This window comes from Heloderma suspectum, chromosome 14 (genome assembly GCF_057233095.1).
Source record: "Heloderma suspectum isolate Gila_16-S chromosome 14, 16-S_ref, whole genome shotgun sequence".
NCBI lineage: Eukaryota > Metazoa > Chordata > Lepidosauria > Squamata > Helodermatidae > Heloderma > Heloderma suspectum.
In genome coordinates this window covers 23,970,377-23,983,887 of record NC_139471.1, presented here as the reverse complement: position 1 = coordinate 23,983,887, position 13,511 = coordinate 23,970,377, and the positions used below count along the sequence as shown (strand labels likewise).

The 13,511-nt window shown below is 50.5% G+C and overlaps 1 protein-coding gene across 2 annotated transcripts in view; it reads right to left on the bottom strand.

Moving 5' to 3' along the window:
• The window catches only part of ABCA2 (ATP binding cassette subfamily A member 2), a 110,073-nt gene that overhangs the window by 70,468 nt on the left and 26,094 nt on the right, over positions 1 to 13,511 (bottom strand). The window contains exons 2-8 of one of the 2 annotated variants that reach the window (XM_084821130.1): positions 12,811 to 12,904; positions 11,153 to 11,155; positions 9,926 to 10,037; positions 6,523 to 6,689; positions 4,440 to 4,567; positions 2,355 to 2,453; positions 1,103 to 1,288 (exon numbers count right to left, since the gene is read on the bottom strand). In XM_084821130.1, coding sequence (XP_084677256.1) covers positions 1,103 to 1,288; positions 2,355 to 2,453; positions 4,440 to 4,567; positions 6,523 to 6,689; positions 9,926 to 10,037; positions 11,153 to 11,155; positions 12,811 to 12,904 — 789 coding nt within the window. The remainder of the gene's footprint in view (positions 1 to 1,102; positions 1,289 to 2,354; positions 2,454 to 4,439; positions 4,568 to 6,522; positions 6,690 to 9,925; positions 10,038 to 11,152; positions 11,156 to 12,810; positions 12,905 to 13,511) is intronic. The other variant, XM_084821129.1, reaches the window with a different exon arrangement.

Below are 13,511 nucleotides of genomic sequence, written 5' to 3'. Positions count from 1 at the left end.
GAACCACTGTCAAGAACCCCCCGTTTCTTTCTGCACTCTGACTGTCTGCAAGACTCCATGTGGCCAGGCTGAAGTTGCATGTGGTGACACAACCACCTGCGTGAGCGTTACCACAAGATGTCTCTAGCTCCAAGCTCAGAGCAAAATTCAGTTAATTTGACTGAATGATCTATGTGCTCCTGTGGGAACCGTTATCCACCCCACCCCACCCCACCCCCCACCAGGGTTTGGGAATGCTCTTCCAGTCAGCCTGTGACTGGCTAACAGAAATCTCCTTGGAGATGTCAGGGACTTGAGTATAAAAAGAGGGGGCTGTAGCTGCCCATCGTCTTCATCATGTTTTTGGCTTGTGACTTTCAGCATCGCTTTTTGGGGCCTTGTCCTATGGAAGAACCATGCAGAGACAGGAGTAGGTAACTTCTGTTATTTTCTGCTGAAGTGCTGATTCCAAAAGTTACTCTGGTTCTTTTTGCTCCTTTTTTCCTATGTAAATAAACTTAACACCTACCTCAAGAGTTGGTGTGCTTCCTTCCAAGTAAGCCTTGGTACTAAATTGGTACCTTCTGCTTGGTTATTTGCTACTGTTTAACGTTTTAGGCCTGAGGCTTGGGAAGAAGCTGTGGTAGAGTGAACCCCAACTCTCTGAGCCTCAAGAGTGTCCCGCAAGATCTGAGAGACCCCTGCTCAGGTGGATGCAAGGGGTGGTGGCAGCCTACCTTTGGCTTGCAACAGCACACAAAAATAGTGCTTTAGAACAGGGGTGGGGAGAAAGTAGATCCCCGGACATTTTGGACTTCGACTCCCAGAATTTCTGACCACTGGCCATGCTGGCAGGGGCTTCTGGGAGTTGAAGTCCCAAACATCTGGAGATCCACCTTCTGCCCACCCCAGTTTAGAATATGTTGTTAAATTATCTAGAGTATGCATCAATTATGCGACTTCTGTGATTTCTGTAACCCTCTGCCAGCATCATCAACCAATTCCAGAGTGAGCTCTGGGGAGACCCAGCACCCTCCAGAGGTTCCGCTTGCTGCCGTCTTCTCACCACCCACCCCTCATGTCCCCACAACATGGAGTCTTGCTTCCACCCTCGTTCCCTCACCTCCATGTCCTTCACAAAGGCTTGAGGGTTGTAGGAACCGGAGGACTCTGCCGCAGGGCTGGTGAGGCCCAGGGCTTGGGAGAGGAGGTGCAGGAGCGCCTTCTTGGGGGGGCCCTTCTGAGGGTGGTGCAACACCTGTCGGACCAGCCCATCTTCCACTGTCCTCAGGCTCCCCAGAAGGCTTTCCTGGAGAAGAGAGAGGTGGGGAGAGGGTTTTACATCACATGCAGACAGGGATTCATCCTCTGAAAGTACGCTTCCTCCAACACCCAGGTCGGCCTTCCCCAAGCTGCCACCATCCAGATGTGTTGGACTACAACTCCCACAATCCCCCAGCCAGTTATGGAAGGTGGCGACTTGGGGAAGGCTGCACCATGTCAAGCTACCCCGTCTGGCTCCTATCACCTTCTTCGTTGACCTAGCTCACCACTTGAAGTGGGCCTCCATCTCTGTTAACCTACGAACTGCCTAGTTTTGCTGCACATCTGTTTCCCCACCTGCCAAGGATCCTGCATGTCCATCTCACCTCAGGATGGAGACAGACCCACCCACCCCCATAACAGCTGGATTTCATATTGCTAACAGGCCTGGCACGCTCACTGCGGAAATGGACCAACAAGCCCCTCCAAAAAACTGGTGTCACACCAATTCTCTGTTCAATGCACAGTGCTCAGCCTGCCAACAGTCCAGACAGTCCCTTCCAGGGGGTGATCTCTGGGGAGATACTCGTTGCACATAATGTGGGAGGCGTCAGGGCTTGATCCTACCCTTGTGTGGTTTACTTACTCTTAGTCGAATCTCCATGGTTATTGTTGTTGTTGTTATTAATATTATATATATACACACACACACACACACACAATATTATCATCATCAATATTTCTATCTGGCCCAATTGCCAAAGCCCTCTGAGCAGTTCACAAAAATTAAAATGCTAAACTACAACATGATAAAACATAATATAAAACCATTAACAACAATTCAAAACAATAACATCTACAGATTTAGAATGCAAAGGCTCAGGACGCAGGACCTCCGAGCCTTTAAAAGCATAACCACTCTGTGATCAGCCATCTCGGTTATGCGCTCCTGCTTTGGGACGCTGGAAGCCGTTCCCTGCAGGAAGGGAACAAGGTACACCAACTCCATCATTCCCTGTAAGACTCCCAGCACCCACCATGCGCATGGGGGGTCCACCAGCACCGCACCCCCCCCCGGCGTAATGCACCCCGGGCCAAAGGCTTCATCTCACCTCCAGGTGAAGCAGCTTCTCGGCCGTGCTGAGCCGGTCCCACGGCTCATGGAAACCATCCGCAGAGGTGGGAGAGCTGCCGAAGAACAGTCGGTACACCTGGGGAAGAGGAGCGATCTGAGCTCGCTGAGCTGCTTGTTTGGGCTTTTTCTTAATTCCTAAAGATACTGTGCAGGTTACAATCTCTCTCTCTCTCTCTCTCTCTCTCACACACACGCAAACGCACACACACACATACACACACATGCAGAGTATGAATTATGCTGTGAAGGTTTGAGGCCTACAGAGGCAAAGGGGAAAAGGGTCAGGCTTAGAGGCCTGTTTTTTTTTGTTGGGAGTGGTGTCCCTGAGAGGAGTAGTTTCATTTGCCCGGTTAAGTTTCAGTTTCATTTCCCCCGTTAAGTTTTATTTCTTCAGGTTTGAAACTGTACTTTTGGTTTTGGGGAAGGAGGGTATAAAAAGAGAGAGAGAGAAACCAGAGCAGGAAGTGGGAGCTGGAAGCAGCAGCCTGGAGAAGTCTTAAGTACAGCTAGGTTACAGGAACTTGCATTTTGCAACTTTTATTTTCTCTTAAGGCCTTTTGTATCACTCAGCTCTATTGTGTAAATCCTTTTAGTTGTGATTTGTTTGCTTTAATTTACCAGTATACTGTTGTGATTAGACCCTGTGTTTAGAGTGTGAGTCACGCCACACCTACAGCCTAAACCCCACATTATTGGAAGGGGAAGGAAAAAGAAGGAAGGCGGGACTCTTACGGGGCAAGAGATCCTTAAGGAGTTGCTCAGGGGGTCCAGGTCATAAGGGGAACTGTGACATAGGCTAATTAAGAATATTGTCATTCTTTAACTATTATTTCACAGGGCCTACACTGCTTCCGCTAACTCTGGGGAGGGGTAGAGAGCAACAGAAGGCACAGAAACTCTGTTGTTGGATAAACCTCCTCAGACCCCACTCTAAGTACTCAGTAGTACTGGTGGTAGCAGTCATATCAAGGTAACATTTATTCTTCCCTTCCTCCAAGTTGTTCACAGTGGCATACATGGATTTCCTCTACTAATTTCCTCACAACAACCCTGAAAGGCAGGCTGGGCTGAGGAAAGCATGACTGGACCAAGTGTCATTCATTAGGAGAAATGTGGAATATAAAATGCCTTGCCTGCAAGGACTCACTGGGGGGAGGGGGGAGGGCTCAGCTTCCCTTCTCCCCAAGTAAGCTCTGGGGCTGGGCGCAGAGATTCAAAGCCAACGTTTGGCTTCCGAGAAGAACGGACTAGCACTCTTGGCTTTGTGAGGCTGACCCAAAATATGCCGGGGACTATGGGTGTGCATTTGTCATCAAACCCACTGGGGCTGGGCTTTTTGGTTGCTATATTTCTAAGGGTTGGGAGACATCTCCTGTTTCGGTTTGGTTTGCTGTGTGTTTGTCCTTTCAGTTAATTATTTATCTTTCCAGGTGTGAGGAAGCTGAACCTTGCCCAGGGGTGCTTCCTGGCATCCACTCAGTCCTGGTGGCTGCCTTTTAAATGCAGCAGTCTCCAAAAGTGAACCCAGGAAGCATGGCACACCCCCCCCCCTCAAACACACAACTCCAATGGGCTTCAGAACCACACTGCATCCGCACATAGCATCCTTCCAAAGCCCACTGAAGCGAGGAAGATGCTGTCAGGCCTCCCTTTGAGCAATTCCTGGGAGACAGAGAAAATGGGTGCCTGACAGGGACAGGCTCCAGGATTCCATAGAGCTCCATCACCAAGACCACAAAACAGGGGGCACCAGGGAAAGAAGCTAAGCCAGGGGGTGGCAGTATCAGGGGACCATCCATCCCCCCACTCCACAACTCCCCCACAGCATCCGTGTCACACATGCCGACCAACCAGCCCCCTGATATCCAGGTGGCCCTAAAGAGAATTTTCTGCTCAGCTTTAGGCTCCAACCCAGCATCTGCAGCCCTCGAACCAAAGCCTTCTCCATGTACAAACCAGCAGAGGTACATGTCGGGTTTGGGGGCCAGAATGTGTGGCTGACCCCCTTCTTTCCTTGGGCACCAACACCTCCCACCACCACCACCCCGCCGCCAAAACTCACCTCCTTGAGGTTAATGTTGGACCCCGTCAACAGCTCGGCAGTCTCGTTGGACAAGGAGAGGTTCTGCGTGAGGAAGCGGTGGAACTCAAGCTTGTCCTTGGCGGTGGAGTCCAGCGTGAAGCCAGGGGCTGCCAGGTTGAGGCCAGAGAACAGAAAAGATTAGGGGTGGGGAGGGCACCATGTTGGGGAAGGCAGAGTTAAAGGTTCTTCATTAGCAGAGCTTGGAAAAATACCCCCCCACACACACCCCATTTTTGCCAGGGTCCTTGGAGAGCCACTGTCAGCTTCATATGGGGTTGCGGGGTGAGACAGAGAGAAGAATACGTTCCTTTGGCGGGACATTCAGCCCCCTGGCTATGAAGCTCCCAGTCAGATCTACCTTCCACTTCCCACGAAGCAAGTGCACTGACCACCAGCATTCCATGACTGACCCTTTCCCTTCCAGAAACGAAAAAAACCCACAAACATTATCAGATGTCATAACAGCTCCACCAATGTCTAGGGAGATTATAAAGACTTGGACACCAGTCAACAGAGGAACAACACAGAAGCCTGGCTTATTTCAGCTCGAACTATTTGTCCATCCAGCCAGTGTTCTCTACTCTCACAGGCAGCAGCACTCCAGGGACTCACCTGCAGACTAGGGACGTCAGAGAATTCCGCCACGGATCTCAGTGAGGCCGAATGCCAGTGCATTCGGCCCCCCAAACTCTGTGGCGGAACGGCCTGCCCCCCCCTGCCCCCCCCCACGGATCCCCCCTGGGACGAGACTTACCTGGGGTGGATGTTCCGGGCGGTGGCAGCTCTGGCGGCGGCTTCGGCGGCAGCAGCGGCGGCTGGTCTTCCAACCGGCTGCTGCTGCCACCATTTGCAGTCTTGTTGTTGTTTTTTGTTTTTGTTTTTACAAGACATGATAGGCTACGTAAAGATTTACGTAGCCTATCATGGCTGGGTAAAAAAACAAACAAACAAAAAACCGCATACGCAAATGGCGGCAGCTATGGCCGCCGCCATTTGCGTTCCTTATTTTTGGCCATCTTAGTCTACGTAAATATTTACATAGACTATGACGGCGAAAATAAAGGGGAAAGCAAATAGCGTAGCGGGCGCTATTTGCGTCCCTTTTTGATTCACCGTTTTAGCCTATGTAAATATTTACGTAGGCTAAAACGGCGAATCAAAAAGGGACGCAAATAGCGCCCACTACGCTATTTGCATTCCCCTTTATTTTTGCCGTCATAGTCTACGTAAATGTTTACGTAGACTAAGACAGCCAAAAATAAGGAACTTTTTTTGTCTTTTTTTTTACCCAGAGGCCTCCGCGGCCGGAAATCCGGCTGCGGACGGCCCTGGCCTGGGCCTGGCCGGCTGCTCCGCAGAGCTGCCGCAGAGCACAGCCGGCCGTGGAGGATTCCGGGGGGGAGGAACGGATTGCCTCCCCCCCCGTCGAGGATTCCGAGGATCCGCCTCCCCCCGCACCATCAACATAATACGCGGAAAGGTAAGTGACTTTCGTACATCCCTACTGCAGATGGGCTTTTCCCTTCACCTGCTACCTGATCCTTTTAAATGGAGATGCCAGATAGGGATGTATGGGAATTTTGTTTTTGCTCACAAAATGTGCGAGCATGCCTCATTCGAAGCTCTGAATGCAAGCGTGAGCACACGACCTCCAAAAATATTCATGAATTGTTGCACACGTGCCCATGTTCATCTCGATCCTGATTCCTAGTTTGGTTTGCACAAATGTCCTAATTTGCACAAATTTCCTCCATTGACTGAATCAGCCCCACCTTTGCCTACAGAGGAAAGCTGAGCAAACTGGGAAATTAGCACAAACTTGAGGAAACTTGCAGAAATCTCCCATTTGATCGCCGCTCAATTTCGGCAAGTTTCCCTTTTGCGCAGAGCAAGCAGTGATGGCAAACACTAACAGGAGACAGGCATGAGACAAGTGGTGAGAGATGTTAGGAGAACCCTGGTGATCTCAGACAGCACTCGTTTGCCATCCCTGATGCTGGGGTCTGAACCTGGGCCACTGCACTACAGCCCCTCGCCTCCAGGGTCCAGTCTCGGAACATACCCGCCTGGCTGCTGAAGTGTGTCTCCATGGCACTGGGTTCATTGCTGCTGAGAGACTCCAAGTGGCGGCGTAAGGACTCCAGCTCCTCCTCCAGCCCTGCATGGTCTGGGTCAAACAAGTTGCTCTTCTCCACCACCTCATTGAGACGCTCCAGCAGTTGCGTGACCCTGCAGGAAGGAGCAACTGAGAGGTATGAGCTATACAGGGCAGGGGAGGCCACTGAGCATGGGATGGAGGGAAGGTTGCTGCCATGCCTCCAACAGGCCCACCTGGAACAAACCAACCGCGCTGCAATAGTTGGTCTTCAAAGGGAGGCTCTTAACATGAAACAGCTGAATTAGAACTTGTAAGAGTTTGATTCTGCACATTTGGGTCCAAATAGAGACAACGATTTCTTATCCCACTACAGGTGTTAATTAACTAAGGATGCAATTCTATGCATGTTTAGAAGAAATACGTCTGTTTGACTAGGGATGGGTGAACCCCCTGACATCTGGTTGAGCGGGGAGGGGTCTGCTGCAAGGAAATGCAGGCAGTGTCCTATGGATTCCTGGGGAGCCTGGGCACATCCGCCATAGTTTATGGGGTGGGTCTCCGGCTGTCTAAAAGGTGCCATTAGTCTACTGCAAGAAAATTATGGCTGTAAATTGCGCAGCTGGCGGCATTTGTGGCTGTAAAGCGCTTCCTTCTACATAAATTGTGGCCTTTTATGCTGGTCCGTTGCAGATTCCCTAGGTCAGATCCTTGGGAATCTGGCTTCATTGGAGTCTGCCGGGGATTTCTCCAGCATCCCTATGTCCGACTGGAGGCACGCTGGGAATTGCAGGATTAGTTTCCCTGTCTACATATGCATAGGACTGCACCCTTAGCAAGTTAATTCAGGCAACTACGTTATCACCAGCTACTGCTTGTGAGAGGTCACGGTGCTTATTATGCATACATTTAAAAACTTTCATTGGATTGTCACGGGCTGTAACTTCTGCATTTCATTACCACTTAGCCTACCTTTTACCGCTTTTCCCCCTCTACACCCACCTGTCAAGGGAGGTTTTGGTGAACTGGCCAGAGAGCGTTGGCTGCTGGGCGGTCTAGAAATGTAATGAATGAATGAAACAAACGGCAGACGCCCCCCTCCCAACTGAGGGCAACAAGTCCTGCCTCTGCTGAAGCGAACTCTAGTCCACAAACGCCTCTGCGTTTGTGGACTACAAACGCAGAGTCCACAAGTGTGTGGGCCTTTGCGACACCACAAGACGCTCTCATGCTTGGGCTGCCACGGAGTAACATGGCAGCCCTTCTGGAACAGTACAAGGCAGCGGCTGGGCTCGGATGTTCGCGCTGGTAGAAGAAACCATCGCGGATTCTCCCCCCGCCCCTGTGTATGCCACGCGCACGACCACTATTGGCATGATTCCCCATGACGCGGCGTGGGCTGGCGTGTCCTCTGAACCTGGCCCCCATGGCACAGTGGGGATGGCTTCATTCCCACCCTACAGCCCACGATGCGCCAACCTGGACTACGTCACAGGGAACTATGCCAATGACAGACACGCACAGCAGGCGTGGGGGCAGGAGGTGAAGCCGCGATGGCTTCTCTCACTGACGTGATGGTCCAAACACCCCCAGAGAGACCCCTTTCGGACGTCACAGGTACCTGGGTTTCACTGAACCCCTGGGTAGTCATGAACGAGGCAGAGTAAGTAAGCAAACCCGCCCACTCTCGTTAAGCTAAACAACCCAGGCTATGGGATTCTGGGAGTTGTAGTCCAACAGATCAAGAGGGCTCTGGTTGGGGAAGGATGATATCAGCTCTCAGTTGAGACCTGCTGGTTGCTGAGCCAAAATAAAAGTGTTGTTTGCTCCCAGAACCTTGCAACCTAGTTTTGCTGACCGTGCTTCTTCTCGCGTGCCACTGGCCCCTGGACTCCTGATAACACCCTGTTCCTTGGATTGTGCTTCATTTGTACTGCTTGCCTGTGCTTGTCTTCAGCTTCGCCTCAGACCCTGTTTTCGGGCTGCCCTCCTCCTCGAACAGGGATATTTCTGTAGTTCTGAACTCTGCCTGTCCTTCTGATGTTGCGGAACAGGTTTGCCCCAGGCCTGAGCCGGACTCAGCTATAGCAGGACACTTGGCCTCCTCCTACCTGGTGCCCTCCACATGTGTCGGACTGCAACTCCCATCATCCCCAATAACCATGCTGGCTGGGAGTGATGGGGGTTGCAGTCCAACACACCTGGAGGTTGGGGGAAGCTTATTGCATCAATAGGCAGAGCAACCAACTCACCTTCCTCTGGGAAAACGGGCCAGGATTTATCCCATCTTCAAATCCAGTCAGCAATTCCTTGATGAGCTTATAATTTCTGATAAGTCCCACATCATGTTATTACAACCAGTCATAGGAACCGAGGAAGCTGCCTTATCCTGAGTCAGACCCTGGGTCCATCTAGCCCAGCATCATCAACACTGTCTGGCAGCAGCGGCTCTCCAGGGTTTCAGCCAGGAGGCTTTCCCAGCCCTCCCTGGAGATGCTGGGGATCGAACCTGGGACCTCCTGCATGCGAAGCGGGGGCTCTGCCACTGAGCTACAGCCCCATCCCCAGGCAATCAACAACAGCAGGCAGAATTCTGCGTCTGTGGGTCAGGCATGCGTAGTTCAGGCATCTGTCTGATCAGCACTGGACTGAATCCTGGCCTCGCTCCTGCTTATCTCCCCATCTCAACTTCCCACCCGAATCTCGTGGCGGAGGGAATATCTAGCACAGGTTACAGCACGCCGAGCAAAACTGGAACGGGCAGGCAAGCAATAAAACAGGCCCAACCGGTTTTCACAACGGCAGGTCAGTCCGTCTGACTTCCTCAGTAACCTCAGAACACTCATTCTAAACTCTTCCTCTTAAAGATAATAAAAATTATAAGTAAAAAAGAAGAATGAAAGAGACGACACCCTTCCTAAACACTGATCAAGTTCTGTCTTGAGCCTTCAAGGTTTTTCTCCCAGATCTGGCCCAGAATTTTGACACACACACACACGCACACACACACACACACACACGCACACAATATTTAAAACCCTGTTGTCCTCTTGCTGACCTCAAATGGCTGATGTCCAGTTGGCAGCCATTAATACCAGGACCATCACCCCCCATGCCAGCTACCTGCAACCTTTCATCTGGTAAAAAACAGCCTTATTCAAATCTCACCAATTCAACTCAAACAGCAAGCAACTGGATCCCCGTCAAGTAGTGTCCTATATCTGGAATTCCTTGCATGTTTTTGAGCTACAAAACAAAACAACGTTCCTCTCTGCACAAAACATACCTCCCTCCTACTGCAAACAACCTTTGGTTTAAATTGCGGAAGCTATCACAATAAGTGGATTAAGGAAAAACGGTGCAGACTCACGTGGAGTTGGAGTACTGCAAGAACCCGAATTCATCTCGCTGTCCGTCGGGGCACAGGGACTGCATCACCGGCAAAATCCCAGCTGAGGTGAGCGGAGCAGCCGTGTAGTAAGCTAGAGAAGGGAAGAATGTGAGAAGAAAGAGGAGCGGTGGGGAAAAGGGATAGCAGGGTGGGGGGTGGGGGGAGACACACAACCAGTTCAAAGAGTAATGCAACTGCTGGATCGGTACCATTATGGGCTAGCAAGTTCTCTCTGTTAAGCCGAAGAGAGGGTGACGTTCAGAGGGCTGAAAGGTCAGGGGTCGTCCTGTCTGTTCGAAATTCCAAAAATACAAAAAGTACACCGCTGAGTATATCATTTTGTTGCTAATTAGTAATTATTTATTGCTGTATTTTATCGTTGCATTTTTAGTGGTAATGACATGGTATGTTCACCGCTTTGATAAGTTTGTGGAAAGCGGTATATACATTTGTGCAATACAGACATAAATAAAATATATCAGGTATTGACGTTTACTTGTTGCTCTGTAGTTTAAGGCTGGGGGGCGGGGAGAGAGAGAGACTGAGATTCTAGAAGTGTATGAATTAGCATTTCATCCACTTCTATGGAGAGTCAGATGACCACTGACCTTTCAGCCTTGGCCAAGGAGTGCATTGCTCCAGCCAGCCAGTTAATCATATCCTAGGGGGAAAAGCAGGTTAAAAAGACAGAGAAAGAGGGACGAGAGATTATCAAGGCACAGCACTAATAGCTCTGCACAGCCCATACCCCTTGATCCATATATTCCTATTCAGCTCCCCAACTGTAGCCAGATGGCTAAGGCTGGGGAATGTAAAGAGGGAGAAAAAAGCCATAGATGGATCTATGCGTATGGTAAGTAAACATCTTTGTGCACCCCTGTCCTCCCCAACTCAGCTTTAAGGCTCTTTGGGATCAAATTGCTCCAAAGGAATCATGGAACTATTGAATCGGCTAAGCCGAATGAATTTGGCTTAGGCCTAGTTTGAAATTTTGCACAAGTCTTTATTCTTCTTGGGCACGCAATAGAGTTTACATTCCTGTGATTTCAGCACCATCCTAGAACGTTAGGACTAATGTGGAAGGGTGAGACAGTGAGGGTTAAAATGAGCATATGTTAGTCAAAGACGTCCAAAGGATTAGAGGCCAATATGGTGGCCCTTTTGCTTGAGGCAAACGGAAAGGGGGAAAAGGCAAACCCAACTTACAGACTAGAGTGGAAACAGAAGCCGCGTTTCAAAGAACATAGGCAGAAGTATGAAGGATTTGGGGGAAAGGGAGAAAGGCGAGCAAAGAAAAAAAACAAGGGAGGGGAGAAGAAAACAAGAATGTGTAAGAGATAACAAAAAACACAACTCAAAGCATAAATGTCAGACAACAGCTATGCAGAAACATAACCAAGACATGACACGATGGGTGGTTGATCTCAGGCCTTTAGCCTGACTGACGTCAGAAGCACAGAAGGCAGCTGCCGGAGTGGTTTGTTATGGTAACGCAACTTAAAATTAGGAGACGCTGCTCCTTATCTCCAACATCCCATACATCAACGCTTAGAATATTACCACTGTGAAGTGGAAATGGTGCGAGTGCGGCTGCCGCCACGCTGGGCTGGATACGTGTGCAGTCTTCCAGCCAGGCGTGCCTCTTCCTTGTACCAAGTCATGGGCCCAATATCACCTACCCCAGCCTCCCCTCTCCCCACCTGGCGCCCTCCGGACGTGTTGGACGAGTCCCATCACCCCAGCAAGCATGGCAGGTCTATTTCATCTGGCAACCATCTCTTTCCACGCTCTTTCCCATCACCTGTTTTTACGTGATCCTTTTTTAGTGGGACTGAATCCAGGACATTCTCCGTCCCAAGCTACAACCGCTTGCGATTTAGTTCAGCTTCACGGTGCATTTGCAAGCTCTGCAGGCAGCAGACCTCCTGTGGGACTAGCCATTGCTCATGCAGTTTGCAAGCAAGCCAGGAAGCAAAGCAAACAAACCATCAGACAGCTCTGGATGAACCCGGACCAGCCTGGAAACAGCCATGGAAGCTGCAGCAAAGATGCCCGTTTTGAAGGGCTCTTGCACCACTTCAGCTACCACAAAAGGCAAACGACCCACGCGGCATCTGAAGTACACTTGGGCGCTGCTTGGCCCTTTCAGAAGGAAGACACCTCCACTCTTCCTTGCTTGCTTAACTGAGGAGCAGCAGTGACTCTCCGACTGTGAGAACACCCCCCAATCCACGGAAGAGGCCAGTCGCTGCACCTCTGCACGATCTACTACTCTGAGCTTCCAATCTGCCTCCAGTGGAGTGACTAGTGCTGTCCCCTTCCCTGCGTTCTGCCTGAAGTACCCACATGCTCAGCCAGCAGAATCGGCTGTTCTTGGGAAGAGGCTGTCTGTTGCACCCCTCTGTGAGTGGCTGCTCACCCTCCCTTCTAAAGCCACACCCAGAACAGCTACTCAGAGCCAAGCATGGCTCCCTTTATCATTGTTACTTCAGGAAGCCTCACTAACTGAAATTTAGGAAACCCCGACCTCCTTGAGCGAGGATCGCCAACTCCCCTCCCTTGTGTTTCACAGTGGCATGACAGGGAGACATTCAGCGGGTGAAGCTTTTCCTGACATTGAAACAGATGCAGCGCTGAGAAAGGCAAGTCAAGCCTGAGAAAGGCAAGTCAAGTTGAGCTTCTGCCCGTCTCACATTCAAGGCATAGGGACGGCATCGCTGGTACTTACACAAAACGGGGAGGAGACAGTGACTGCATTAGCATCAGCCACGGAGAAGGGCATCACTTAGGATGGTCTCTGCCCAGACAGCTTGCCCCAGCTCGGATTGCTTTCCAGTCTCTCCCAGGCCCATCCCAGTGCTTACCTTCTTTCACGGGGATGGTGGGTTTCTTCTGCCGCAGCCCCAGCAGGATGAAGAAGAGAACCAAGGGAATAAAGATCTCGAAAGCCAGCACCCACTGGACGAGAAGATGAACAGGGAGACAACAGAGTCAGCTGGACTGAGAACTCTGGCTTGCCCTACCGCCGATGGAACAGATCCGTACAAACATAGCACAGCCAGAGAGAGGTGTGTTTTCTTCCCCTTTCCCATCCTGTCAGAATTCAGGGTCATCCAATGACACTGATTGGCAGAAGAGAAACGCTTCACACAATGCATGGCTAACTTGTGGAACTCACTGCCACGAGGTGTGGGGATGCAACCTGGCAGCGATGGCTTTAAATTGGGACTAAAAAGATGCATGGAAGAGGAGGAGGATCTATCTATCAGTGAAGGTTAAGCATGAAGGCTCTACAAAGCCTCCATGTTCAGGGGCAGTATACCTCTGCATACCACATGCTGGAGAGGGGGGTTGCCTTCCTGCCCTGCTAATGGGCTTCCTAGAAGCCACTGTTAGATGTAGAATGTTGGGCTACATAGGGTACAAGAACACACAAGGTTCAGGGGACCTTATAGAACTGCACTTGATATATTATATAAAATAAATAAATGCATAGTGTTTTATAAACATGTGTATGAACAAATAGGGCACAGGTGATTAGGCACACCAAATTACAGAGGAAGTA